The sequence below is a fragment of the Cherax quadricarinatus genome, chromosome 16 (genome assembly GCF_038502225.1).
Source record: "Cherax quadricarinatus isolate ZL_2023a chromosome 16, ASM3850222v1, whole genome shotgun sequence".
NCBI classification, from domain to species: Eukaryota; Metazoa; Arthropoda; class Malacostraca; order Decapoda; family Parastacidae; genus Cherax; species Cherax quadricarinatus.
In genome coordinates this window covers 28,088,725-28,115,674 of record NC_091307.1, presented here as the reverse complement: position 1 = coordinate 28,115,674, position 26,950 = coordinate 28,088,725, and the positions used below count along the sequence as shown (strand labels likewise).

Below are 26,950 nucleotides of genomic sequence, written 5' to 3'. Positions count from 1 at the left end.
CGCGGTCAGAGAGTCTCAAAACTCCAGACTAGTGGCTAACGCGACGGTCTGGAGTTTTGAGACTCTCTGACCGCGGGTTCAATCCCGGCCGGGGTATGGTTTAGGTGACATACACTTTTCTCGAGTCAGAACATATTAATCTATTAAGGACCATAGAGGTTTCAATGATAATCATAATGGAGGTAGCAGTTGTTACATAGAGGCAAAATCAAAGCAGGTATAAAACAAAAAAGCACAAACCAGAAAGGCATAAGTAGGATACACTGAATGAAACAAGTGTTAATCAAAGCTTCTCAAATAAGTCTTTCATTCACAAATTAGTATAAACAAGAAACTCACAAGTCAGTTTATTTTGACACTAAAAAATCACACCAGAAACAGTGTAAAAGAGGCTCTCTATACTTGGCCCACGACTGAGCCATCATTGGAATACAGTAAGCCTAGACATCCTGTGAGGCCAAAAGACCCTGCCATTGCATTCACACAAGCACCAGAACTGTAGGCATCAGATAAGAATGCAAGTACAATCAAAAAGGTTAAGGACACAAATACACCTGTATGGTTCATAACAGGTATTCCTGATAGTCCTTAGAGCCAAGCACCCCAAATCTTTAAACCACTAGACTGCAAGAGGTTCCTGGTATAAGGTGCTGGGGCTATAGAAGTTTAGCTGTGCATTAAAAGACCTAACCTCATCAGGCTTGGATGCCCTGGTGAGAACAGTGACCTAACTGAGAACTGCTGTTTTTGTCCTGGAAACTGTCAATAGAGCATATGGAATCCCAGCCTAAGAATATGTAGCCAATATTTTTGGGTGTGCAGTGAAGGGAAGAGGTGCTCAGAGGACCATCCTTCACTTGCTTAAGTCACACAAAAATCTGGAAACATGACACATGGCACAGAGCAGACAGACCCACCTCAAGTGTAAAGAGGATGCTGGGGCAGGAACCCCAGAGGAAAGAAAATAATGTGTACATCACCCGAGTTGACGTGTCAGCAGATGGATTTATGAAGGATGAGGTTAATCATAGAATTGATGAAGGAAAAAGGGTGAGTGGTGCATTGAGGTATATGTGGAGGCAAAAAATGTTATCTATGGAGGCAAAGAAGGGAATGTATGAAAGTATAGTAGTACCAACACTCTTATGTGGGTGTGAATCTTGGGTTGTAAATGCTGCAGCAAGGAAGCAGTTGGAGGCAGTGGAGATGCCCTGTCTAAGAGCAATGTGTGGTGTAAATATTATGCAGACAATTCGGAGTGTGGAAATTAGGAGAAGGTGTGGGGTTAATAAAAGTAATAGTCAGAGGGCTGAAGAGGGATTGTTGAGGTGGTTTGGTCATTTAGAGAGAATGGATCAAAGTAGAATGACATGGAGAGCGTATAAATCTGTAGGGGAAGGAAGGCGGAGTAGGGGTCGTCCTCGAAAAGGTTGGAAGGAGGGGGTAGAGGAAGCGTTGTGGGTGAGGGGTTTGGACTTCCAGCAAGCGTGCGTGAGCGTGTTAGATAGGAGTGAATGGAGACAAATGGTATTTGGGACCTGACGATCTGTTGGAGTGTGAGCAGGGTAATATTTAGTGAAGGGATTCAGAGAAACCGGTTATTTTATATAACCGGACTTGAGTCCTGGAAATGGGAAGTACAATGCCTGCACTCTAAAGGAGGGGTTTGGGATATTGGCAGTTTGGAGGGATATATTGTGTATTTTTATACGTATATACTTCTAAGCTGTTGTATTCTGGGCACCTCTGCAAAAACAGTTATTATGTGTGAGTGAGGTGAAAGTGTTGAATGATGATGAAAGTATTTTCTTTTTGGGGATTTTCTTTTTCTTTGGGTCACCCTGCCTCGGTGGGAGACGGCCGACTTGTTGAAAAAAAAAAAATCACCCAAGAATTCATAATTTGCTGGAGAACAAGCCATAAAGCCGAGGCAAAAGGATGTGGGCTACCAGGTCCAAACCTACAAATTGCCAAGGAGCAGTATGGGCTGTGGGAGATTAAAGAGCATCCATGCACGAAAGGGCAAGGAGACAGAGATGAGCCACAGCATAAATGTGCCATAGACAAAATAACAGCAATGCCAAGAAGGTTAATACAAATATTGGCTCCGAGCCCACCAGCAGCTAGAAAAGTATAGGAGAATCCATTGACAAGGACTCCAAGCAGATGAGACAGGCACAAGGCCCCAAAGGGCAACATGGAGCAACAGTGAAGGCCCAGGAAAATGGCTGACTGCCAAGAGCAGAAAAATGACTGTTCACAACATGTGGTACTGGCAAATATACACTGAAGTACACTATCCACACCTAAAAGAACTTGTGGGAAAGCTAGAAAAAGTTCAAAGACAAGGTAAAAAATAAATCTCAGAGCTAAAAATATGAGCTATGAAGATATTCTAAAGAAACTGGAGATATCTTTGGCTGATATAAGGAAAAAGTTATCTTTGGCTGATACAAAGAAAAGAGGAGACATAATAACCACATTCAAGATTAAAACAGGATATGAAAGAAGGGGAGCCAGACGTGAGTGTAAGGGAGGTGCGTGAGGCATTAGGTACAATGAAAGGGGGTAAAGCAGCTGGAACTGATGGAATCATGACAGAAATGTTAAAAGCAGGGGGCGATATAGTTTTCGAGTGGTTGGTATTTTTGTTCAGTAAATGTGTGAAAGCGGGGAAGATACCTCAGGATTGGCAGAGAGCATGTATAATTCCATTATATATGGGAAAGTGGGACAAAAGAGATTGTAAAACGTATAGAAGAATAAGTTTACTGAGTCAGAATTCTTCCTACATAAGCCATGCGTGTCGTAAAAGGCCTGGACATGTACCAGGTATGTGTGAGTGTGTTAGATAGGAATGAATGGAGATGAATGGTTTTTGGGACTTGATGAGCTGTTGGAGTGTGAGCAGGGTAAAATTTTGTGAAGGGATTCTGGGAAACCGGTTAGCCGGACTCGAGTCCTGAAGGTAGGAAGTACAATGCTTGCACTTTAAAGGGGGGATTTAAGATATTGGTTGTTTGGAGTGACACCTAAATTGTCATATCTGGGCACCTCTGCAAAGACAGTAATTATGTGTGAATGGTAGTGAAAGTGTTGAATGATGGTGAAAGTGTTTCTTTCTTTTTTGGGTCACCCTGCCTCAGTGGAAGATGGACGGCGTGTTGAAAAAATTAAAGAATTGACAAGGAAGCCTTCCTAACCCTATCAACTGGCAGAATAAATGGCTATAACTATTACCAAGAGCTGTCTAAAAAATAGAAAGTTTTATTGTAAATGGAATGATATAGCAATGAAAGTTTACAAGAGGAAATTATCATAAAGATTTTACAGCTGTATGGCAGATTAAATACTGAAGACAGGATGACACAAGGTTTGCTCTACTCCTGCAAATACAAGCTGACACTACTGTGCCCAAACAAGAGACTAGTGTATGGTATGACCATGTAAAAAATATATACAGTTCTACAGTGGAGTAGCATGACCCAATATAAAATGACCCACACAAGGACTCTACTTAACCCTATGCACATGTAAGACACTACACACCCTAGTGTAGTGGGCCAATATCACCTGAAACAACAAGGCCCACAAAAGAAGTCTGCTTATGTTATGTACATGTAAAAATACTGCACAATGGAGGATGTCAGTAAGACCCAACATGTGGCCTGGTGGCAAAAGCTCTTGCTTCACACGCCGAGAGTCTTGGTTCAATTCCAGGTGAGGGTAGAAACACTGGGTGTGTTTCCTTACACTGGTTGTCCATGTTCACCCATCAGCAAAAGTGGGTACCTGAGTGTTAATCGACTGGTGTGGGTCGCATCCTGAGACAAAACTGACATAATTTGCCCGAAGTGCTCTGCATAACAAGGGAACTTCTATATAGTAGTATGTCATTGATGTTAACTAGACATGTATACCTTGTACATGTACTTAAAGAAATAAAGATATAAAAAAAAAATTTCATATGAGAAACATGATTACACAGAAATAACAAAAAGATACAATACTGTGACTGGAACAATACATAAATAACCTGCACATAGGAGAGAGTAGCTTAGGTACAACTTGCAGACCTGGAGCACTCTATATTTACCCAAAACACAGGGATTAACAACCCAGAGCGCCATCTAACGAAACAAAACTCAAGGATTAGTGAATTACAAGACAAACTAACACTCTTAACAAATATGGCCAAGCAACATGCAAACCTGCAAACAACCATACCCACACATACTGAACAACTAGATTCCCTTACCACCAAGTTGTCAGAAGCTGCACAAGATTGGAGGTTAAACATGGAATCCCAATAGAGTGCATGCTTCCAGTATCAAAGGGACATGATTGAACAAGACAAGTTCCTAGACTCTTATTTTAACCAGCTCTAACCTACCATCAGATACAAACCATGACAACTGCACCAACAAAGCACTTCAGCTAATAAAAGATGAGATACATATCAACATTGAAACCAGCCCTATCAAGGAGGCCTGACTGCTTGGCAGGGCCGGGTCAAAAGCAAAGTGTTAAGATTCAATTAAATTGCTGTAAAAAAAACTAATAAGTGCCTCCATCGAGAAAAAAACTAATGTGTATGCTAATGAGTGGCTAACCAGAAAGGGACAGAACCTTCTATACAGACTTCAAAAACTTAAATGCGATAACAATGTACCACTGTTTTATGCTTCTTTCTTCTTTCAACGTACCAGCCGTATCCCACATAGGTGGGGTGGCCCAAAAGAAAAAATGAAAGTTTCTCCTTTCAAATTTAGTAATATATACAGGAGAAGGGGTTACTAGCCCCTTGCTCCCAGCATTTTAGTTGCCTCTTACGACACGCATGGCTTATGGAGGATGAATTCTATTCCACTTCCCCATAGAGAAAAGAGGAAATAAACAAGAACAAGAACTAGAAAGAAAATAGAAGAAAAGCCATAAGGGTGTGTGTGTGTGTGTGTGTGTGTGTGGGAAGTACAATGCCTGCACTTTAAAGGAGGGGTTTGGGATATTGGCAGTTTGGAGGGACATGTTGTGTATCTTTATATGTGTATGCTTCTAGACTGTTGTATTCTGAGCACCTCTGCAAAAACAGTGATAATGTGCGAGTGTGGTGAAAGTGTTGAATGATGATGAAAGTATTTTCTTTTTGGGGATTTTCTTTCTTTTTTGGGTCACCCTGCCTCGGTGGGAGACGGCCGACGTTGAAAAAAAAAATATATATATATATATATATATATTCTTTCTTTCAACACACCGGCTGTATCCCACTGAGGCGGGGTGGCCCAAAAGGAAAACGAAAGTTTCTCCTTTTACATTTAGTAATATATACAGGAAAAGAGGTTACTAGCCCCTTGCTCCCGGCATTTTAGTCGCCTCTTACAACACGCATGGCTTACGGAGGAAGAATTCTGTTCCACTTCCCCATGGAGATAAGGGGAAATAAACAAGAATAAGAACTAGAAAGAAAATAGAAGAAAACCCAGAGGGGTGTGTATATATATGCTTGTACATGTATGTGTAGTGTGACCTAAGTGTAAGTAGAAGTAGCAAGACGTACCTGAAATCTTGCATGTTCATGAGACAGAAAAAAAGGACACCAGCAATCCTACCATCATGTAAAACAATTACAGGCTTTCGTTTTACACTCACTTGGCAGGATGGTAGTACCTCCCTGGGCGGTTGCTGTCTACCAACCTACTACCTAGGATATATATATATATATATATATATATATATTTTTTTTTTTTTTTTTTTTTTTTAAACAAGTCGGCCGTCTCCCACCGAGGCAGGGTGACCCAAAAAAGAAAGAAAATCCCCAAAAAGAAAATACTTTCATCATCATTCAACACTTTCACCACACTCGCACATTATCACTGTTTTTGCAGAGGTGCTCAGAATACAACAGTCTAGAAGCATAAACATATAAAGATACACAACATATCCCTCCAAACTGCCAATATCCCAAACCCCTCCTTTAAAGTGCAGGCATTGTACTTCCCATTTCCAGGACTCAAGTCCGACTATATGAAAATAACCGGTTTCCCTGAATCCCTTCACTAAATATTACCCTGCTCACACTCCAACAGATCGTCAGGTCCCAAGTACCATTCGTCTCCATTCACTCCTATCTAACACGCTCACGCACGCTTGCTGGAAGTCCAAGCCCCTTACCCACAAAACCTCCTTTACCCCCTCTCTCCAACCCTTTCGAGGACGACCCCTACCCCGCCTTCCTTCCCCTATAGATTTATATGCTTTCCATGTCATTCTACTGTGATCCATTCTCTCTAAATGACCAAACCACCTCAACAACCCCTCTTCTGCCCTCTGACTAATACTTTTATTAACTCCACACCTTCTCCTAATTTCCACACTCCGAATTTTCTGCATAATATTTACACCACACATTGCCCTTAAACAGGACATCTCCGCTGCCTCCAACCGTCTCCTCGCTGCTGCATTTACCACCCAAGCTTCACACCCATATAAGAGTGTTGGTACTACTATACTTTCATACATTCCCTTCTTTGCCTCCATAGATAACGTTTTTTGACTCCACATATACCTCAACGCACCACTCACCTTTTTTCCCTCATCAATTCTATGATTAACCTCATCCTTCATAAATCCATCTGCCGACACATCAACTCCCAAGTATCTGAAAACATTCACTTCTTCCATACTCCTCCTCCCCAATTTGATATCCAATTTTTCTTTATCTAAATCATTTGACACCCTCATCACCTTACTCTTTTCTATGTTCACTTTCAACTTTCTACCTTTACACACATTCCCAAACTCATCCACTAACCTTTGCAATTTTTCTTTAGAATCTCCCATAAGCACAGTATCATCAGCAAAAAGTAACTGTGTCAATTCCCATTTTGAATTTGATTCCCCATAATTTAATCCCACCCCTCTCCCAAACACCCTAGCATTTACTTCCTTTACAACCCCATCTATAAATATATTAAACAACCATGGTGACATTACACATCCCTGTCTAAGACCTACTTTTACCGGGAAGTAGTCTCCCTCTCTTCTACACACCCTAACCTGAGCCTCACTATCCTCATAAAAACTCTTTACAGCATTTAATAACTTACCACCTATTCCATATACTTGCAACATCTGCCACATTGCTCCTCTATCCACTCTATCATATGCCTTTTCTAAATCCATAAATGCAATAAAAACTTCCCTATCTTTATCTAAATACTGTTCACATATATGCTTCAATGTAAACACCTGATCTACACATCCCCTACCCACTCTAAAACCTCCTTGCTCATCCGCAATCCTACATTCTGTCTTACCTCTAATTCTTTCAATTATAACCCTACCGTACACTTTTCCTGGTATACTCAGTAAGCTTATTCCTCTATAATTTTTACAGTCTCTTTTGTCCCCTTTCCCTTTATATAAAGGGACTATACATGCTCTCTGCCAATCCCTAGGTATATATATATATAGTATATATATATATATATATATATATATATATATATATATTATATATATATATATACAGTGGAACCCCGGTTAACGATATTTTTTCACTCCATAAGTATGTTCAGGTGCCAGTACTGACCGAATTTATTCCCATAAGGAATATTGTGAAGTAGATTAGTCCATTTCAGACCCCCAAACATACACGTACAAACGCACTTACATAAATACACTTACATAATTGGTCGCATTCGGAGGTAATCATTATGCGGGGGTCCACTGTATATATATATATACATGGAATAGTTTTAAAAATGCAGTATTAGAATGTGGGGAAGAAGTTTGTGGTTATAGGAGGGTGGGGGCAGGAGGAAAGAGGAGTGACTGGTGGAATGATGAAGTAAAGGGTGTGATAAAAGAGAAAAAGTTAGCTTATGAGAGATTTTTACAAAGCACAAGTGTTATAAGAAGAGCAGAGTATATGGAGAGTAAAAGAAAGGTGAAGAGAGTGGTGAGAAAGTGCAAAAGGAGAGCAGATGATAGAGTGGGAGAGGCACTGTCAAGAAATTTTAATGAAAATAAGAAAAAATTTTGGAGTGAGTTAAACAAGTTAAGAAAGCCTAGGGAAAGTATGGATTTGTCAGTTAAAAACAAAGTAGGGGAATTAGTAGATGGGGAAAGTGAGGTATTAGGTAGATGGCGAGAATATTTTGAGGAACTTTTAAATGTTGAGGAAGAAAGGGAGGCGGTAATTTCATGCACTGGCCAGGGAGGTATACCATCTTTTAGGAGTGAAGAAGAGCAGAATGTAAGTGTGGTGGAGGTACGTGAGGCATTACGTAGAATGAAAGGGGGTAAAGCAGCCGGAACTGATGGGATCATGACAGAAATGTTAAAAGCAGGGGGGGGGGGATATAGTGTTGGAGTGGTTGGTACTTTTGTTTAATAAATGTATGAAGGAGGGGAAGGTACCTAGGGATTGGCAGAGAGCATGTATAGTCCCTTTATATAAAGGGAAAGGGGACAAAAGAGATTGTAAAAATTATAGAGGAATAAGTTTACTGAGTATACCAGGAAAAGTATACGGTAGGGTTATAAATGAAAGAATTAGAGGTAAGACAGAATGTAGGATTGCGGATGAGCAGGGAGGCTTCAGAGTGGGTAGGGGATGTGTAGATCAAGTGTTTACATTGAAGCATATATGTGAACAGTATTTAGATAAAGGTAGGGAAGTTTTTATTGCATTTATGGATTTAGAAAAGGCGTATGATAGAGTGGATAGAGGAGCAATGTGGCAGATGTTGCAAGTATATGGAATAGGTGGTAAGTTACTAAATGCTGTTAAGAGTTTTTATGACGATAGTGAGGCTCAGGTTAGGGTGTGTAGAAGAGAGGGAAAATACTTCCCGGTAAAAGTACGTCTTAGACAGGGATGTGTAATGTCACCATGGTTGTTTAATATATTTATAGATAGGGTTGTAAAAGAAGTAAATGCTAGGGTGTTCGGGAGAGGGGTGGGGTTAAATTATGGGGAATCAAATTCAAAATGGGAATTGACACAGTTACTTTTTGCTGATGATACTGTGCTTATGGGAGATTCTAAAGAAAAATTGCAAAGGTTAGTGGATGAGTTTGAGAATGTGTGTAAAGGTAGAAAGTTGAAAGTGAACATAGAAAAGAGTAAGGTGATGAGGGTATCAAATGATTTAGATAAAAAAAAAATTGGATATCAAATTCGAGAGGAGGAGTATGGAAGAAGTGAATGTTTTCAGATACTTGGGAGTTGACGTGTTGGCGGATGGATTTATGAAGGATGAGGTTAATCATAGAATTGATGAGGGAAAAAAGGTGAGTGGTGCGTTGAGGTATATGTGGAGTCAAAAAACGTTATCTATGGAGGCAAAGAAGGGAATGTATGAAAGTATAGTAGTACTAACACTCTTATATGGATGTGAAGCTTGGGTGGTAAATGCAGCAGCGAGGAGACGGTTGGAGGCAGTGGAGATGTCCTGTCTAAGGGCAATGTGTGGTGTAAATATTATGCAGAAAATTCGGAGTGTGGAAATTAGGAGAAGGTGTGGAGTTAATAAAAGCATTAGTCAGAGGGCAGAAGAGGGGTTGTTGAGGTGGTTTGGTCATTTAGAGAGAATGGATCAAAGTAGAATGACATGGAAAGCATATAAATCTATAGGGGAAGGAAGGAGGGGTAGGGGTCGTCCTCGAAAGGGTTGGAAAGAGGGGGTAAAGGAGGTTTTGTGGGAGAGGGGCTTGGACTTCCAGCAAGCGTGCATGAGCGTGTTAGATAGGAATGAATGGAGACGAATGATACTTGGGACCTGACGATCTGTTGGAGTGTGAGCAGGGTAATATTTAGTGAAGGGATTCAGGGAAACCGGTTATTTTCATATAGTCGGACTTGAGTCCTGGAAATGGGAAGTACAATGCCTGCACTTTAAAGGAGGGGTTTGGGATATTGGCAGTTTGGAGGGATATGTTGAGCATCTTTATATGTATATGCTTCTAAACTGTTGTATTCTGAGCACCTCTGCAAAAACAGTGATTATGTGTGAGTGTGGTGAAAGTGTTGAATGATGATGAAAGTATTTTCTTTTTGGGGATTTTCTTTCTTTTTTGGGTCACCCTGCCTCGGTGGGAGACGGCCGACTTGTTGAAAATATATATATATATATATATATATATATATATATATATATATACAGTGGACCCCCGCTTAACGATCACCTCCCAATGCGACCAATTATGTAAGTGTATTTATGTATGTGCGTTTGTACGTGTATGTTTGGGGGTCTGAAATGGACTAATCTACTTCACAATATTCCTTATGGGAACAAATTCGGTCAGTACTGGCACCTGAACATACTTCTGGAATGAAAAAATATCATTAACCGGGGTTCCACTGTGTATGTATGTATGTATGTATGTATGTATGTGTATATGTATGTATGTGTATATGTATATATGTGTATATGTATGTATGTGTATATGTATGTATGTGTATATGTATGTATGTGTATATGTATGTACGTGTATATGTATGTACGTATGTATGTATATATGTATGTGTATATGTATGTATGTGTATATGTATGTATGTATGTATGTATGTATGTGTATATGTATGTATGTATGTATGTATGTATGTATATATATATATATATATATATATATATATATATATATATATATATATATATATATATATATATATACAGTGGACCCCCGGTTAACGAACTTTTTTCATTCCAGTAGTATGTTCAGGTGCCAGTACTGAACGAATTTTTTCCCATAAGGAATATTGTGAAGTAGATTAGTCCATTTCAGACCCCCAAACATACACGTACAAACGCACTTACATAAATACACTTACATAATTGGTCGCATTTGGTGGTGATCGTTAAGCGGGGGTCCACTGTATTGATATATATACAGCAGGGCCCTGCTTTACGGCGTTTCACTTTACGGCGTTCCACTAATACGGTCATTTCAAATTATGACCAAAACTCACTATACGGCTCCTCCCACCTGACTTTTTAATACGGTCACCGTGCCCCACCCTGTTTGTTTACATTCTTCGTGAGCTCAGTAAGCACTAAGTCTCTCCATTTTGTCTGGAAACTCCAAAATTTCAAATGTTTTTAAAAGTAATTTCATATTTTATATATACTCTGATAATTATACTTATGTATACCTGTACTTAAATAAACTTACATACTGTGCTGGCATGCAGGTACACATTAAAATCAGTAAGAGTGTCTTATGTCTCCAGACGTCATATTAGTAATGATAATAATCATCGAGTCTCATTTAAATGTCGTATATTACGTTGAATACACATTTTCATTAATCCATCTATGATATTTTTTCAAAATTATATAATAAACACAATACATAACATAAAAAGATGTTAAATACACCCCACAACAGAATAAATAAACATAAATATGAGATGTGGTAGCAGACGACTTGCACAAGTGACGCCATATTAGAAATGCTAATAATAATAATAATAATCACCGAGTCTTATTAAATGTTGTATATTACGTTAATATACACATTTTCATTAATCCATCCATGATATTTTTTTCAAAATTATATAATAAACACGATACATAACATAAAAAGATGATAAATACACCCTACAATAGAATAAATAAACAAATATGAGATTGTCGTAGCCAGATAACTTGTACAAGTGATGCCAAGAATAACATTTTCTCTAATCTAACATAAGAGAAAATGTGTTACTGGGGGTAACTGTAGAAAATTATTCCTTTCGTATGTATGTAAGTAAGTTTATTCAGGTATACACAAATACAGTTACATAGATAATCACACATAACAACATATGTGTAGAGAACCTAGGATAACCCAAAAAAGTCAGAGTGACTTATTTCCATTGCCTTCACTCAGAGCATCATTTCTTCTCAAAATGATGTTACATGAGAATGGGAGTGTTCTTCTTTATTTATTCTACCGTATCAGTGTAGAGACAACCTGTACACAATGTAACTTGTACACAAACCAGACGTGTACACTTCGTTTACAAAACTTACCTTCGCCTGGTTTGTTTACATACCTCTGCGCCTGTACTCTCTCATGCACTCATTCTTTCTCTCTCTCATTTATTCGTTTTATCTCATTTACTTACTCCTGACCCTACATTAAGACTACAAATATTTTAAGGTAAGTAATGAGTGAACTGTATATACATTTTATCGCTCTGGGATGCTTAAATATCATAGAATTGTATGTGTGGGTGGGGTGGCCTGGTATGGTAGCCTGGCTGACTACCATACATACCACACTTGATTTCTTACAATAAATACTACTTGTCTCACCCTAGATTAAGACTATAAATATTTTAAGGTAAGTAATGAGTGCACTATGTGTGTATTGTACTTTTTATTGTTTTTTGATGCCTGGTTCTATTGCTAACTTAATATATGTTAGTGTAAACTTGTTATCTAGTGTTTGTATGCATTTGTAAGTGGAAAAAAAAGGGTGTTCCACTTTACGGCGGTTTCCGCTTTATGGCGGTAGCCTGGAACCTAACCAGCCGTATAAGTGGGGCCTTCCTGTACTTGCAACATCTGCCACATTGCTCCTCTATCCACTCTATCATATGCCTTTTCTAAATCCATAAATGCAATAAAAACTTCCCTAACTTTATCTAAATACTGTTCACATATATGCTTTAATGTAAACACTTGATCTACACATCCCCTACCCACTCTGAAACCTCCTTGCTCATCCGCCATCCTACATTCTGTCTTACCTCTAATTCTTTCAATTATAACCCTACCGTACACTTTTCCTGGTATACTCAGTAAACTTATTCCTCTACAATTTTTACCATCTCTTTTGTCCCCTTTCCCTTTATATAAAGGGACTATACATGCTCTCTGCCAATCCCTAGGTACCTTCCCCACTTTCATACATTTATTAAACAAAAGTACCAACCACTCCAACACTATATCCCCCCCCCCCTGCTTTTAACATTTCTGTCATGATCCCATCAGTTCCAGCTGCTTTACCCCCTTTCATTCTACGTAATGCCTCACGTACCTCCCCCACACTTACATTCTGCTCTTCTGCATTCCTAAAAGATGGTATACCTCCCTGGCCAGTGCATGAAATCACCGCCTCCCTTTCTTCCTCAACATTTAAAAGTTCCTCAAAATATTCTCGCCATCTATCTAATACCTCCCTCTCCCCATCTACTAACTCCCCTACTCTGTTTTTAACTGACAAATCCATACTTTCCCTAGGCTTTCTTAACTTGTTTAACTCACTCCAAATTTTTTTCTTATTTTCATTAAAATTTCTTGACAGTGCCTCTCCCACTCTATCATCTGCTCTCCTTTTGCACTCTCTCACTACTCTCTTCACCTTTCTTTTACTCTCCATATACTCTGCTCTTCTTATAACACTTGTGCTTTGTAAAAACCTCTCATAAGCTACCTTTTTCTCTTTTATCACACCCTTTACTTCATCATTCCACCAATCACTCCTCTTTCCTCCTGCCCCCACCCTCTTATAACCTTGGTAAGTACTGGCCCTAATTTTTTTTTTTTTTTGCCCTATAACATTTCTAAAAATGTGCTCTTCATTTAAAAAAAAAACAATTTTTTTATTTTTCAAAATATTCGGAGGGCTGCAAAAGTGAACGTAGATCCACGTTTGGACAGTTTATGGGTTAAACATCGGCGAATCCATGAAATATTACTGCATGAACCATTAACTGTAATATTGCTTTTATTATATGCAACTTCAAGATTATTATTCTTATAAACCTTCACCTTGACTACCTTGCATTAATATTAAGATTAAATAAAGATTTTAATAAAAACTAACCAATTATCTTGTCTAGATTTAAGTAGTAATTATTATGTACTAGGATTAGTCTGCCTGAAATGCCCCGGCATGATAGTGGCTTTGTGTGCAAGGTCCTTGGACTTCCAGCAAACATGCATGAGTATGTTAGATAGGAACGAATGAAGGCAAATGATTTTTAGGACTTCACATGCTGTCGGAGTGTGAACAAGGTAACATTCATGAAGGGATTCAGGGAAACCAGCAGGCTGTACTTGAGTCCTAGAGATGGGAAATACAATGCCTGCACTCTGAAGGAGAGGTGTTAATGTTGTTGTTTTATAACTGTAGTGTAAGCGCACCTCTGGCAAGACAGTGATGGAATGAATGATGACGAAAGTTTTTCTTTTTTGGGCCACCCTGCCTTGTTGGAAAATGGCCAATGTGTTAATAAATAAAAACCTACTTCTGTGTTCCCTGATTGTCCTTTCCCTTTCCTGGCTTCTTTTATTACACATGTACATACTTTAACCTTTAGATCACAATGTATAAGCAATGGCAATTACATATAAAGATTACCTGTGGATGTCTTAATCGTGTAAGCTGTGATACACCTTTCCTTAATTTGTCCAACATAGTTTCTCTCTCTTGCTTATCCCATTTATCTAGAAGACGCTTCTCAAACACAAATATAGCTGCTTCCTGTTTTGTGGACTTCTTAAATCCTTTGTACACTTTCCAAACTAAGCCTGAAATTAAATAAATTAAAGATAAATTCCAAAATTCTTAAAGATATCATTAACCCTTTGAGGGTCGACAGGCCCTCTCCGAAACTCGTTCTCAGGGTCGGCCAAATTTAAAAAAAAAAAAAATTATTTTCTCTTATGAAAAGATAGAGAATCTTTTCCCGATCATAACGACACCAAAAGTTTGAAATTTGATAGAAAACTTACGGAATTATGCTCTCACAAAGTTAGCGGTCTCGGCGATGTTTACGCATCGGCGATTTTGCCCACTTTGAGCCCCATTTTCGGCCAATTTCACTGTACTAGTCGACAAAAAACATGAATATTTCGCTAAAACTCCATTTTTTCTATCGAATGGGTGCAAGAAACCACCCATTTATAAATTCAACTATCCAGTACAGTGGTCAGAATTTAGCAATTTTGCCAATTTCACACAAATTTCAAAAGATGCCAATTTCGGAATAGGGTCCAGAATAAACAAGAAAGACATTCCTGGCACTAAAATGACATTTCCTCTAGTCATTAGTCACGTCTCAAGGCCCCTCTTATATTCTTTTGCTTTCCACTTTGAATTTTTATTCTCACAAAAAATATAAGATTTACTGTTATGCAGACTACTGCATTAGTGTAAAAAATGGTATAAATATTATTGGTGCACTTGTGAAAGAATATTAGACTCACCAGTTGACGTGTATTGCACGCTTGGCACGATTTGTTTACTTTTGAAGTTTGGTAAAAATCGAACATTTCTGCTACTTTGAGCTCAATTTCAAGGCACCTTTCATTGTAAAACCAGTCAAAATCATCTCAATTTCAGTAATATGTCTTCCATTCTATAAAATGAGACCAAGAAAACTAGAATACAACAATAAATACCATACGAAAATACACTGCAAAGTCGCTGATTTATTAAAAAAAAATGGTCAAAGTTTTTTTTTTCTCATTATGCACTGTGTGCTGCAGGATTTTTTTTAGACTGTGCACACTGACCACATAGACCCATTCTTTCATATAAAGGCCTACCAGCTTTCTCCCACTAGATTTGAGGCCGCTAGAATTTATGAGTACTAGTACGTCAAAAACCCCTACGCATAAGACGTACTAGTACGACGAAAACCCTCAAAGGGTTAAAGTTAAATTATTGGACTTACCAACAGGAGCAGATTAAAGCAAGTGCTGCCCTGAGCAATACATATGCTTTCTAAACAATTTATTTTTTTATTTATTAACACACTGGCCGATTCCCACCAAGGCAGGGTGACCCGAAAAAGAAAAACTTTCACCATCATTCACTCCATCACTGTCTTGCCAGAAGGGTGCTTTACACTACAGTTTTTAAACTGCAACATTAACACCCCTCCTTCAGAGTGCAGGCACGGTACTTCCCATCTCCAGGACTCAAGTCCGGCCTGCCGGTTTCCCTGAATCCCTTCATAAATGTTACTTTGCTCACACTCCAACAGCACGTCAAGTATTAAAAACCATTTATCTCCATTCACTCCTATCAAACATGCTCACGCATGCCTGCTGGAAGTCCAAGCCCCTCGCACACAAAACCTCCTTTACCCCCTCCCTCCAACCTTTCCTAGGCCGACCCCTACCCCACCTTCCTTCCACTACAGACTGATACACTCTTGAAGTCATTCTGTTTTGCTCCATTCTCTCTACATGTCCGAACCACCTCAACAACGCTTCCTCAGCCCTCTGGACAACAGTTTTGGCAATCCCGCACCTCCTCCTAACTTCCAAACTACAAATTCTCTGTCATGTGGGTTCGATAACGTGGATGGGGTAAAAATACTCATGTAGGCTGGTTAGTACGTATAATTATAACGGAAAGTATGGGAAGCACCATCAGCCGACCTGCCTCTCTCTGCTCTCTATCTCAGACTGACCCACCAGTGCCTAGCAGGTGAACGGCATTCAAAAACATGCAATGGTCAGCAGCAACATGAATAACAGTCAGTGATTCACACAGACGGTTGGTAATGAGTCATCTACTGGTAACTGGTTGCTGGTAACTAGTACTACTACTGAGAGCTCGGCGACACTAATGTATGTCATCCCGACATACAGCTAATACAAACTAGAGACGGCAGGTGTATGGCTTTGGCTAATTCTATACAATGTCAAAGTACACAACAATTGAACATTATAACATAAGGAGAATATTGGAATGGAAGCTTATGTAATTGACTATAATGAAACTTATTGCAATGAAACTGTAATGCATTATAAGGTATAATATAGCACAACTCATCGAATGACACTCAACATTGGGATTACACAATAGAAGTGATAAAAAAAATTTTTTGATCGATCGATCTGTATTCATGTGATCTACGGATTCTGAGGAAGAAATATATATATACAAAGAAAGAAGTGTTTAACAGAAAGGCAGATTCGGTGCACTCAAATCTAGACTGTTAAATCTCAGAATTCGGAGAGAACGTGACCACAAAAAAAAAAAATTCTTGAATACTGATAAGTTGATACTGTAATTATTCATCTATACAGGTTATTTACATTTAACCCCAACTCTGCTAGGGTGAGATTGACATATGCAGAATGGGTGTCATCTCTGGGAGGATCAAACTCTGTTGCACTGGCTAACTCATGCCGTATTTGAGGCAAATCTGAATTGGTAGTTACAAATGATACTTGAGGATTTCTCAATACCTGTCGTGTACGTAGGGAATAACAACATTCAGGTTGATCATCTGACTGAGTATTAGAGGTAGAAAGTACAGGATCAGGAGGATTGTCAGAGTCTGTCACATCAGTCTGGGTTGGAACATCATTATCATCACATACTAACTTCATATGATCTAAATGAGATTCTTTATACTGACCAGTACTACTAATTTCTCTAACCTTATATTTATTGCCAGTGATATGTTCAACTACTCGATAAGGACCAACAAACTTTTGATCAAGCTTTGGCACTGCAGATGTTTTGTTAAAGTTAGTCAGCATAACTCTCGAACCTACTTTGATTTTGGATGGCTTTGCTCGAGTGTTTGCGACTCTTGTAAATTCTGCTGTTGATTTATGAAGTGTTTCACGGATTCTTCTAAAGACGCTTTGAGCTAAGTTGGTACGAGCTGCTATGAAATCATCAGGGTTGTAATTTGGTTTCGGATTAGAATATAGCAACTTGTAAGGCAAGCGTTTATCTACACCATACAATGCATAATGTGGAGTGTCACCTATAGAAACATTGCAAGCAGAATTTATAGCACACTGCACTTCAGGTATAACTTCATCCCAAGTTTCACTGTTGGGATTGATAATGGCTCTCAAGACATCAAGTACTTTCTTACTGATTCGTTCCGCTAACCCATTGCTGGCAGGATGATGAGGACCAATGGTGGATTTAGAGATCTTGTACAAGGTACACAAATTTTCAAGAATCTCATTACAGAATTCATCTCCATTATCTGTTACTAGGGACTTAGGGGTGGTATGCCTGCAGATAATGCGTTCTTTAAATGCTTTAGCTACTGTCTCAGCAGTCTTATCTGCAATAGGAACTAATTCACAATATCTGGTGAAATGGTCTACCATAACACACAGATGTTTGTTGCCCTGGAGGGAACAATGGAAATTAGTTAACAGATCTAGCGCAACCCTTTCCCACGGTTCGCTAGTAGTTGGATACACTTGGACTGGATTAGGACCATTAGCATTACCTTTATGTTGCATGCGGACAGTACATTTCTTAACATACTCAGAAATATCAGTTGCCATACGAGGCAAAAAGTATTTCAATCTGTCTTGTTTTACTGAACGATCCATACCAGGGTGTGCAACACCTGGTGCATCGTGAACTAGCTGTAGAGCTACATTCACTAGTGACTGTGGAATTACTAACTGGTATACTCTTCTGCTAGGAGTACCCAACTCGGCTGTTCGATACAGTAATTCTTAGTTCATGACAAAGTCACTGATGGGTGCTGGTGGCTTCACAGTCAGAATAAGATCTTCCTGGAGTAGGAATCGAATCACACCAGACCACATGGGATCTGCTCGTTGAGCATTCTTTACATCTTCGGCAGTAAATGGAGGGTCTGCAGTTACTATACTAACATGTCGCGATAAGGCATCTGCGACTACATTTGACTTGCCAGGTAAGTGTTCAAAGGTGGGATTGAACTCTTGGATAGTCAAGGTCCTTCTGGCTAACCTTCCAGTAGGTTGTTTGTTCTGGAATAAAGGTATCAGTGGAGCATGGTCTGTCAAGACATGAACAGAGTACTGATAAATAATGTCTTGGAAGTGCTTTAAAGACCATACTATTGCTAAAGCTTCTTGCTCAGTTACTGTATAATTATGTTCAGCCTTCGTAAGGACTCGGCTAGCAAATGCAACTGCGTTGTACTTGCCATCAGTCTTCTGAGCTAGTACGGCACCTATGCCAATAGAACTAGCATCAGTTGTCAGATAGAAGGGCTTAGAAAAATCTGGAAATTTCAAAATTGGAGCAGATGTTAGCTTTTCTTTTAGAGTTTGGAATGCTCTTTCTTGACAGAAGGTCCAAACAAAAGGAGCATCTTTCTTAAGCAACTCAGTTAGAGGAGCAGCTATGGAAGAAAAATTGGCAATGAAAGATCTATAAAAGCCTGCTAAGCCCACAAAGGATCTTACGGCATCAGCAGTTTTGGGAGTTGGAAAATTTAGTACCGCAGTTACTTTACTTTGGTCAGTCGTAACCCCTCTAGGAGTGACTACGTGACCAAGAAACTTAATTTCTGATCTGAAAAATTGACATTTAGACAGTTTCATCTTTAAATTGGCTTCTTCAAGCTTACCAAGTACTACATCAAGTCTTTTCAAGTGTGTATCCATGTCTTTAGACATGACGATTACACCATCTAAGTACACCATAAGTGCATTACCTATGAGACCTCTAAACATATTAGTCATGAGCCTTGAGAACATGATAGGGGAGGATCGTAATCCAAAGGCCATACGGAGGAAGTGATAATGACCTGTAGGAGTGGAGAATGCAGTTAGCTCTTGGCTGTCCTCGTGAAGAGGAACTTGCCAAAACCCTTGTAACAAGTCCAGGGTTGAAAAGACTTTGTAACCTCCAATGTTATATAAAAGTTCACCCAGTACAGGAAGTGGGAAGCGATCTGGAATAGTTTTCGCATTTAACTTCCTAAAGTCAATCACTGGGTGCCAAGTACCATCCTTCTTAGGCACTAGGATCAACGGAGCATTCCAAGGTGAATTGCTAGGTGCAATAACTCTATCATCAAGCATTTGATTGATCAATTCTTCTGCGACAGCAACTTGTGAATGAGGCATTCTGTACACAGGTATGTAGATAGGTCTAGTACCAGGTTCAAGTGGAATACGATGGGACAATAAGTTCATTATACCCATCTTCTCACCTGGTAAGGCAATGGCTTTACGACGTTCGTTCAACAGAGTCAACAAACGCTTGACCTCGTCTGGGAAGTCAGTGGGAGCTAAGTCTTTCTCCTCAACTGGTGGAACAGATTGATCCAGTGAAGTGGATGAGGTCTCCCCGGTAGAAATAGCACCGACCCACTGGTCAGGTGACAACTCATCCTCTACCTGAACAGGGTAAGGATAGTGAACAAGGTCAACAAGATTGGTATTTGTTCTGAGATGAACACTGTGACCAGAAGTGTTAGCTAGGAAGAAATGGATCTTACTATCTCTTACAACATGTAAGGATGGTTCAACAATTAGACCCTTTACTTTGCAAGAATCACTGTCAACTAGGACATTATCACCATCTGGAACACTAGGCACAACAACAGACACTCTAGTGAGGTCACTAGCCGTGACAGAAACGTCTTTCTGCAGACGGCATGTGACATCAACAAGAGATGGCATTACTAGCTGCAAGTAATCATTTTCCGACAAGGCGTCCCCTGTGGAGAAACTACTACTTGAACTAGCAGACATTGCAGGGATAGGCTCAGCACTCAAGGTAGTCAGAGCGTCCTCGGACACTTGAGGTAACTGGACACTATCTTCCAAGCCTGAAGTTGCAGGAACACAGACAGGAGTGACAGGATCACCAGTGCCTGACCGCTTGGGTACGCTACTGGAAAATGCACTGGCCTGTAAGGACTTAATCAGAACGTCGTACTCTGCGGCAGTATGGCAGATCTCGGATCCAAGCTGGTAACCCCAAAATGGTATGATCAAGTCATCAATTTGGGCATGCCATCGATAAGGGTCGAGCACAATGAGTAAGTCTCGCATGGAAGCAAATCCCAGTAGAAGGTCACCAGGGAAAGTAATCTGGTCGACAACAAGGAAGAAAGCAGTAAAGTCTCTACCTTGGATAGAAAAGGTGAGGGAAGTCCGACCTCGGACACGCAGGTGAGAACCAGCTACTCCACTAAGGGAGGACACACAAGTCGGTTCTACGAGAAGGACATGTCATAACTGCTTATCCCTAAACAAACTAGACCTGATAATATTGACTTGCGCACCAGAGTACATGAACAAATGAACGAGCGCATTATGAACAGATGCTTGCACTATAGGGCCTATGGTTGCATTGGAAGTTATGTGCAAACAAAAAGGTGGATTGTCATCAGAAAAGATTTGTTCCACTTCATCCCCAAAATCATCTACGTCAGAGACATGTGAAGCAACATCATCAGCAGGACTGTCATTCTCGAGACTGCTTAAGGCTTCAAAGGAATTGTGAATGGGGATGGTGTACTCATTATCACCTACTGTCACCATGGGATGGTTTGACTGGGGCGCTCGAATTCCCCCGAATTGGAAGAATGAGCCTGGTTCTGGTTAGTTTGAGAACCACGACGTCTGTTTCCTCTCCTGGTTCTGCGGTTGGAACGGCCATGGAAAGATCTAGAGTACTGAAGGTTGTAGAGAGCATTGCACTCAGATGTGTCATGTCCATGTACTCTATGATAAGTACAGTAGGGAAGAGCTGACTGGTACTCATCATCAGTACGACGCCTCTTAGGGTGACTATCAGGACAATTAATTGCAATATGGCCACGGAAACCACAGTTGTAACAAGTCCACTGACAATGGTTACTGAATGTACAGTGGACCCTCAACCAGCGATATTAATCCGTTCCTGAGAGCTCATCGTTAATCGAAATAATCGTTAGTCAAGTTAATTTTCCCCATAAGAAATAATGGAAATCAAATTAATCCGTGCAAGACACCCCAAAGTATTGAAAAAAAAAAATTTTACCACATGAAATATTAATTTTAATACACACAAACTGAAGAAGACATGCACAGTTACATGACACTTACCTTTATTGAAGATCTGGTGATGATTGATGGGATGGGAGGAGGGGAGACCGTTGATCTTGTTAGTGTTTAGAAGGGGAATCCCCTTCCATTAGCACTTGAGGTAGCAAGTCTTTTTCTGGGGTTACTTCCCTTGTTCTTTTAATGCCACTAGGACCAGCTTCAGAGTCACTGGACTTCTGTCGCACAACATATCTGTCCATAGAGGCCTGTACCTCTCGTTCCTTTATCCTAAAGTGTTTCATAACATTGTCAGTGTAATAGTCACCAGCACAGCTTGCAATAGCTGTGTGAGGGTGATTTTCAACAAAAAAGGTTTGCACTTTAAGCCACATTGCACACATTTCCTTAATCTTTGAAGTAGGCAACTTCTTCAATTTCTCTCTCCCCTCCTCCGAAGCAGTTTCCTCAGGTCTGCCCTCTTACTGTTGAAGATGATCTAGCAGCTCATCAGTGGTTTGTTTTTCATTGTCCTCCTCCACCAACTCTTCCACATCCTCCCCACTAACCTCACCAATATGAGCACTAGTTCCAGGCATTTTTTCCTGTTCACCTGGGTGTTAGTCAACTGTTGTGGGTCGCATCCTGGGGGACAAGATTAAGGACCCCCAATGGAAATAAGTTAGACAGTCCTCGATGATGCACTGACTTTCTTGGGTTATCCTGGGTGGCTAACCCTCCGGGGTTAATCGTTTCTCAGTAATTGTTTCACGTTAAGCCACACCAACAACACTCTCTCCACATCTTCGAGTAATACAGCTGATGGTGGTGCAGCAGCAACAACAGCTGACTGTGGTGCAGTAGCAACTGCACCTTTGGCAAGAATAGTTTCCTTGATTGCTGTTTTCTTACCCACAATAGTAGCGATGGTTGATTGGGGTTTATTATACAACCTGACCAGCTCAGAGACATGCACTCCACTTTCATACTTAGCAATGATCTCTTTCTTCATCTCCATAGTAGTAATTCTCACCCTTTTTGCTGTAGGGTTGGCACTAGAAGCTTTCTTGGGGCCCATGGTGACTTATTTTGCAGGTACAATCACTACAAAGGCTGTGATAATATGAAATGTTCCAGTTGTTGTATGTTTGGAAGTGACCACGGTGGCTGGCTGGCTTGTAAACACTGGCATCCAAGGGACAAGTGAGGCGCGCTCAGGCCAAAGTGGACGCGTATGGTACGGAACGAATAGCGCTGGTCGGGTTTTTAAGCGCTAGTTGAGGCAAAATTTTTGCGTTAAAATGTATCACTAGTCAGATTTATCGTTAATCGATGCCATCACTGGTTAAGGGTCCACTGTACTAAGAATACTACGAGGTTTACAATGACTGGTCCTTGGTGATCGCTGTGATGGTTGACGACCAGGAGTTGTTGTGGCACAAACAAGAGGTGGTGCAGACTGAGGCATAGGTGTGAAGTTACTTTTGATACATGGGAAAGTACCCTGGGGGCACAAGGAACATACATGATTTAGGGCTGTAAGTGGTTCCATCGTCACAGTTGGAGGATTAGCCTCATAAGCACACACAGAAGCAGGCGGCATTAGTTCTTTGATTGCTCCAAAAGCTGCTATTTTAGCAAACGATGCTATTGATGGTTTATCCTCGTCAGGGACAAAAGCTGAGGACTGGACAGCACTGATAAATGATGATAAAAGTTTATCTAACCTAACAGCAAATGCACTCAATGATTCATTAGTTATGGGTGTAGCATTCACGAGTTCCCGAAGAACGACATATGGATCAGCTGTTTTTACTGGTACAAGGAAAGAACGAATCAGTTCCTCATATTGTGACCACTTAGTAAGATTCCTGAAGTCTCGCATTTCAAGGAGGTCAACAACGTGAACAGCAGCAGGGGACCGATGAAGAGCTTCTTTCGCAAGTCTGATAAGACTTTCCTCTGAAGGAGGACCGTCAACTAGAGCATTAACATGAGAACGAATGGCAGTAAACCATGCTTCAAGACTATGTACATGGCCATTGAATAAAGGTAACGCATCAAGGGAATCACGAGTAAAACTATAGTGTCTCAGTGTCTGGGTCGGTCTGTCAGTTGATAAGGAACTATGAGCACTGAGGACAGAAGCAGCAGTAGCCCGAGAGGTCTGAGTGTCGCCATTCACTAAAGTATCACTTGAAGGTATGTGAGGCATAATGGCAAAGAAGTTGAGCAAGAACAAATAAGGCAAAAAATAATGAATAATAAAAATGATACAAAATGCTAAAATTGAAATAAAAGAGATGCAACTAATTCTGCAGAAGTAATAAAAAAATGTCTAAGATACACTGCAAGAGGAAGGACAACTCAATGTAAGGGACTGCTGGCCAAGATTACCAACGACCTGCTCAACTTACGACCACTCGACTTATGACCGTGTTTTTTATGCCAAATTTCTGGGAAATAAACAACTATTTGTGTTGTACACAGTGTTTATCCTAAACCTTACAGTATAAAATACAGTACTAACAACATAAAAAGTAAAGTAAAACATGAAATACCAAAATAAAACAATAAAATAAAGTCATTACAAAAATGTTTTGTTGATATTCAGTAGTAAAGTTCAACTTACGACCATTTCGACTTACGACCGGTTTCTCGGAACCGAACTCGGTCGTAAGTCGGATGGTAGGTGTATTTATTTATTTTATTTATTTTTTATTTTATGTCTTTGCAAACAGTACACTGAGATTTTGTATTTACAATAGTGGGTTGCAATGCAAAGAGAGCCTCTATTATGCTTAAGCATTATGGGCTAACTTAACATTATTGGCTTACAGACTACTTAACACTAAGGAGTATATCATAGTTGTACAGTAGGATAGTAATTATTTCATAGTTGTACAGTAGATTATTAATTATAAGTGAATCAAATTTGTATAAGACAAAAGATATATTCATATATTCTAAAATGCTTTTTGTGAAAACAATGATTCAATTATATTCCTGTCAACAACGGATAAAAGGTTCAAAGTGATTCTTGAAGTTATGATGTGGGAGTACATAAGTGAGTACAGTAGGGCCCCGCTTTACGGCGTTTCGCTTTACGGCGTTCCGCTAATACGGTCATTTCAAATTATGACCAAAATTCGCTATACGGCTCCCCCCACCTGCCTTTCTAATACGGTCACTGCGCCCCACCCGGTTTGTTTACATTCTCTGTGAGATCCGTCAGCACTAAGTCTCTCCATTTTGTCTGGAAACTCCAAAATTTCAAGTGTTTTTAAAAGTTATTTAATATTTTATATATACTCTTACTTATGTATACCTGTACCTAAATAAACTTACACACTGTGCTGGCATGCAGGTACACATTAAAATCAGTAAAACTGTCTTATGTCTCCAGATGTCATATTAGTAATGATAATAATAATCATCGAGTCTCATTAAATGTCTTATATTACGTTAATATACACATTTTCACTAATCCATCTATGATATTTTTTTCAAAATTATATAATAAACACGATGCATAACATATAAATATGATAAATACACCCCACAGTAGAATAAATAAACATAAATATGAGATGTGGTAGCAGATGACTTGCACAAGTGACGCCATACTAGAAATGATAACGTATTACGTTAATATACACATTTTCATTAATCCATCCATGATGTTTATTTCAAAATTATATAATAAACTCGATACATAACATATAAAGATGATAAATACACTCCACAATAAAATAAATAAACAAATATGAGATGAGTAGCCAGATAACTTGTACAAGTGATGGCAAGAATAATATTTTCTCTAATCTAACATAAGAGAAAATGTGTTACTGGGGGTAACTGTAGAAAATTATTCCTTTCCTATGTATGTAAGTTTATTCAGGTATACACAAATAGTTACATAGATTATCATACATAACAGCATATGTGTAGAGAACCTAGGATAACCCAAAAAAGTCAGAGTGGCTTATTTCCATTGCCTTCACTCAGAGCATCATTTCTTCTCAAAATGATGTTACATGAGAATGGGAGTGTTCTTCTTTATTTATTCTACCGTATCAGTGTAGAGACAACTTGTACACAATGTAATTTGTACACAAACCAGACGTGTACACTTTTTTGTTTAAAAAAACTTACGTTCGCCAGGTTTGTTTACATAACTCTGCGCCTGTCCTCTCTCATGCACTCATTCTCTCTCCCTCATTTATTCGTTTTGTCTCATTTACTTACTCCTGACCCTACATTAAGACTACAAATATTTTAAGGTAAGTAATGAGTGAACTGTATATACATTTTATCGCTCTGGGATGCTTAAATATCATAGAATAGTATGTGTGGGTGGAGTGGCCTGGTATGGTAGCCCGGTTGACTACCATACATACCACACTTGATTTTTTACAATAAATACTACTCATCTCACCCTAGATTAAGACTACAAATATTTTAAGGTAAGTAATGAGTAAACTGTATATGCATTTTATCACTCTGGGATGCTTAAATGTAATAGAATACAGTGGACCCCCGGTTAACGATTTTAATCCGTGCAAGAGGGGTAATCGTTATGCGAAATAATCGTTATGTGAATGAATTTTCCCCATAAGAAATAATGGAAATAAAATTAATCCGTGCAAGACACCCAAAAGTATGAAAAAAAAAATTTTTTACCACATGAAATGTTAATTTTAATACACACAAACTGAAAAAGGCATGCACACTTACATGACACTTACTTTTATTGAAGATCTGGTGATGATTGATGGGATGGGAGGAGGGGAGAGCATTATCTTCTTACTGTTTAGAAGGGGAATCCCCTTCCATTAGGACTTGAGGTAGCAAGTCCTTTTCCGGGGTTACTTCCCTTCTTCTTTTAATGCCACTAGGACCAGCTTGAGAGTCACTGGACCTCTGTCGCACAACAAATCTGTCCATAGAGCTCTGTACCTCCCGTTCCTTTACGATTTGTCTAAAATGGGCCACAACATTGTCATTGAAATAGTCACCAGCACGGCTTGCAACAGCTGTGTCAGGGTGATTTTCATCCATAAAGGTTTGCAGTTCAACCCACTGTGCACACATTTCCTTAATTTTTGAAGTAGGCACAATGGATTCCACAACTGGCATAGGCTTCTCAGGGTTAGCCCCAAACCCTTCAAAATCTTTCTTAATTTCCATACTAATTCTCA

At 39.5% G+C, this 26,950-nt stretch overlaps 1 protein-coding gene across 1 annotated transcript in view; it reads right to left on the bottom strand.

The window, feature by feature from the left end:
• Nucleotides 1-26,950, bottom strand: part of LOC128688915 (SCY1-like protein 2) — a 158,639-nt gene that overhangs the window by 106,563 nt on the left and 25,126 nt on the right. The window contains exon 3 of the mRNA XM_053776967.2: nucleotides 14,362-14,531. Within this exon, the coding sequence (XP_053632942.1) occupies nucleotides 14,362-14,531 (170 nt within the window). The remainder of the gene's footprint in view (nucleotides 1-14,361; nucleotides 14,532-26,950) is intronic.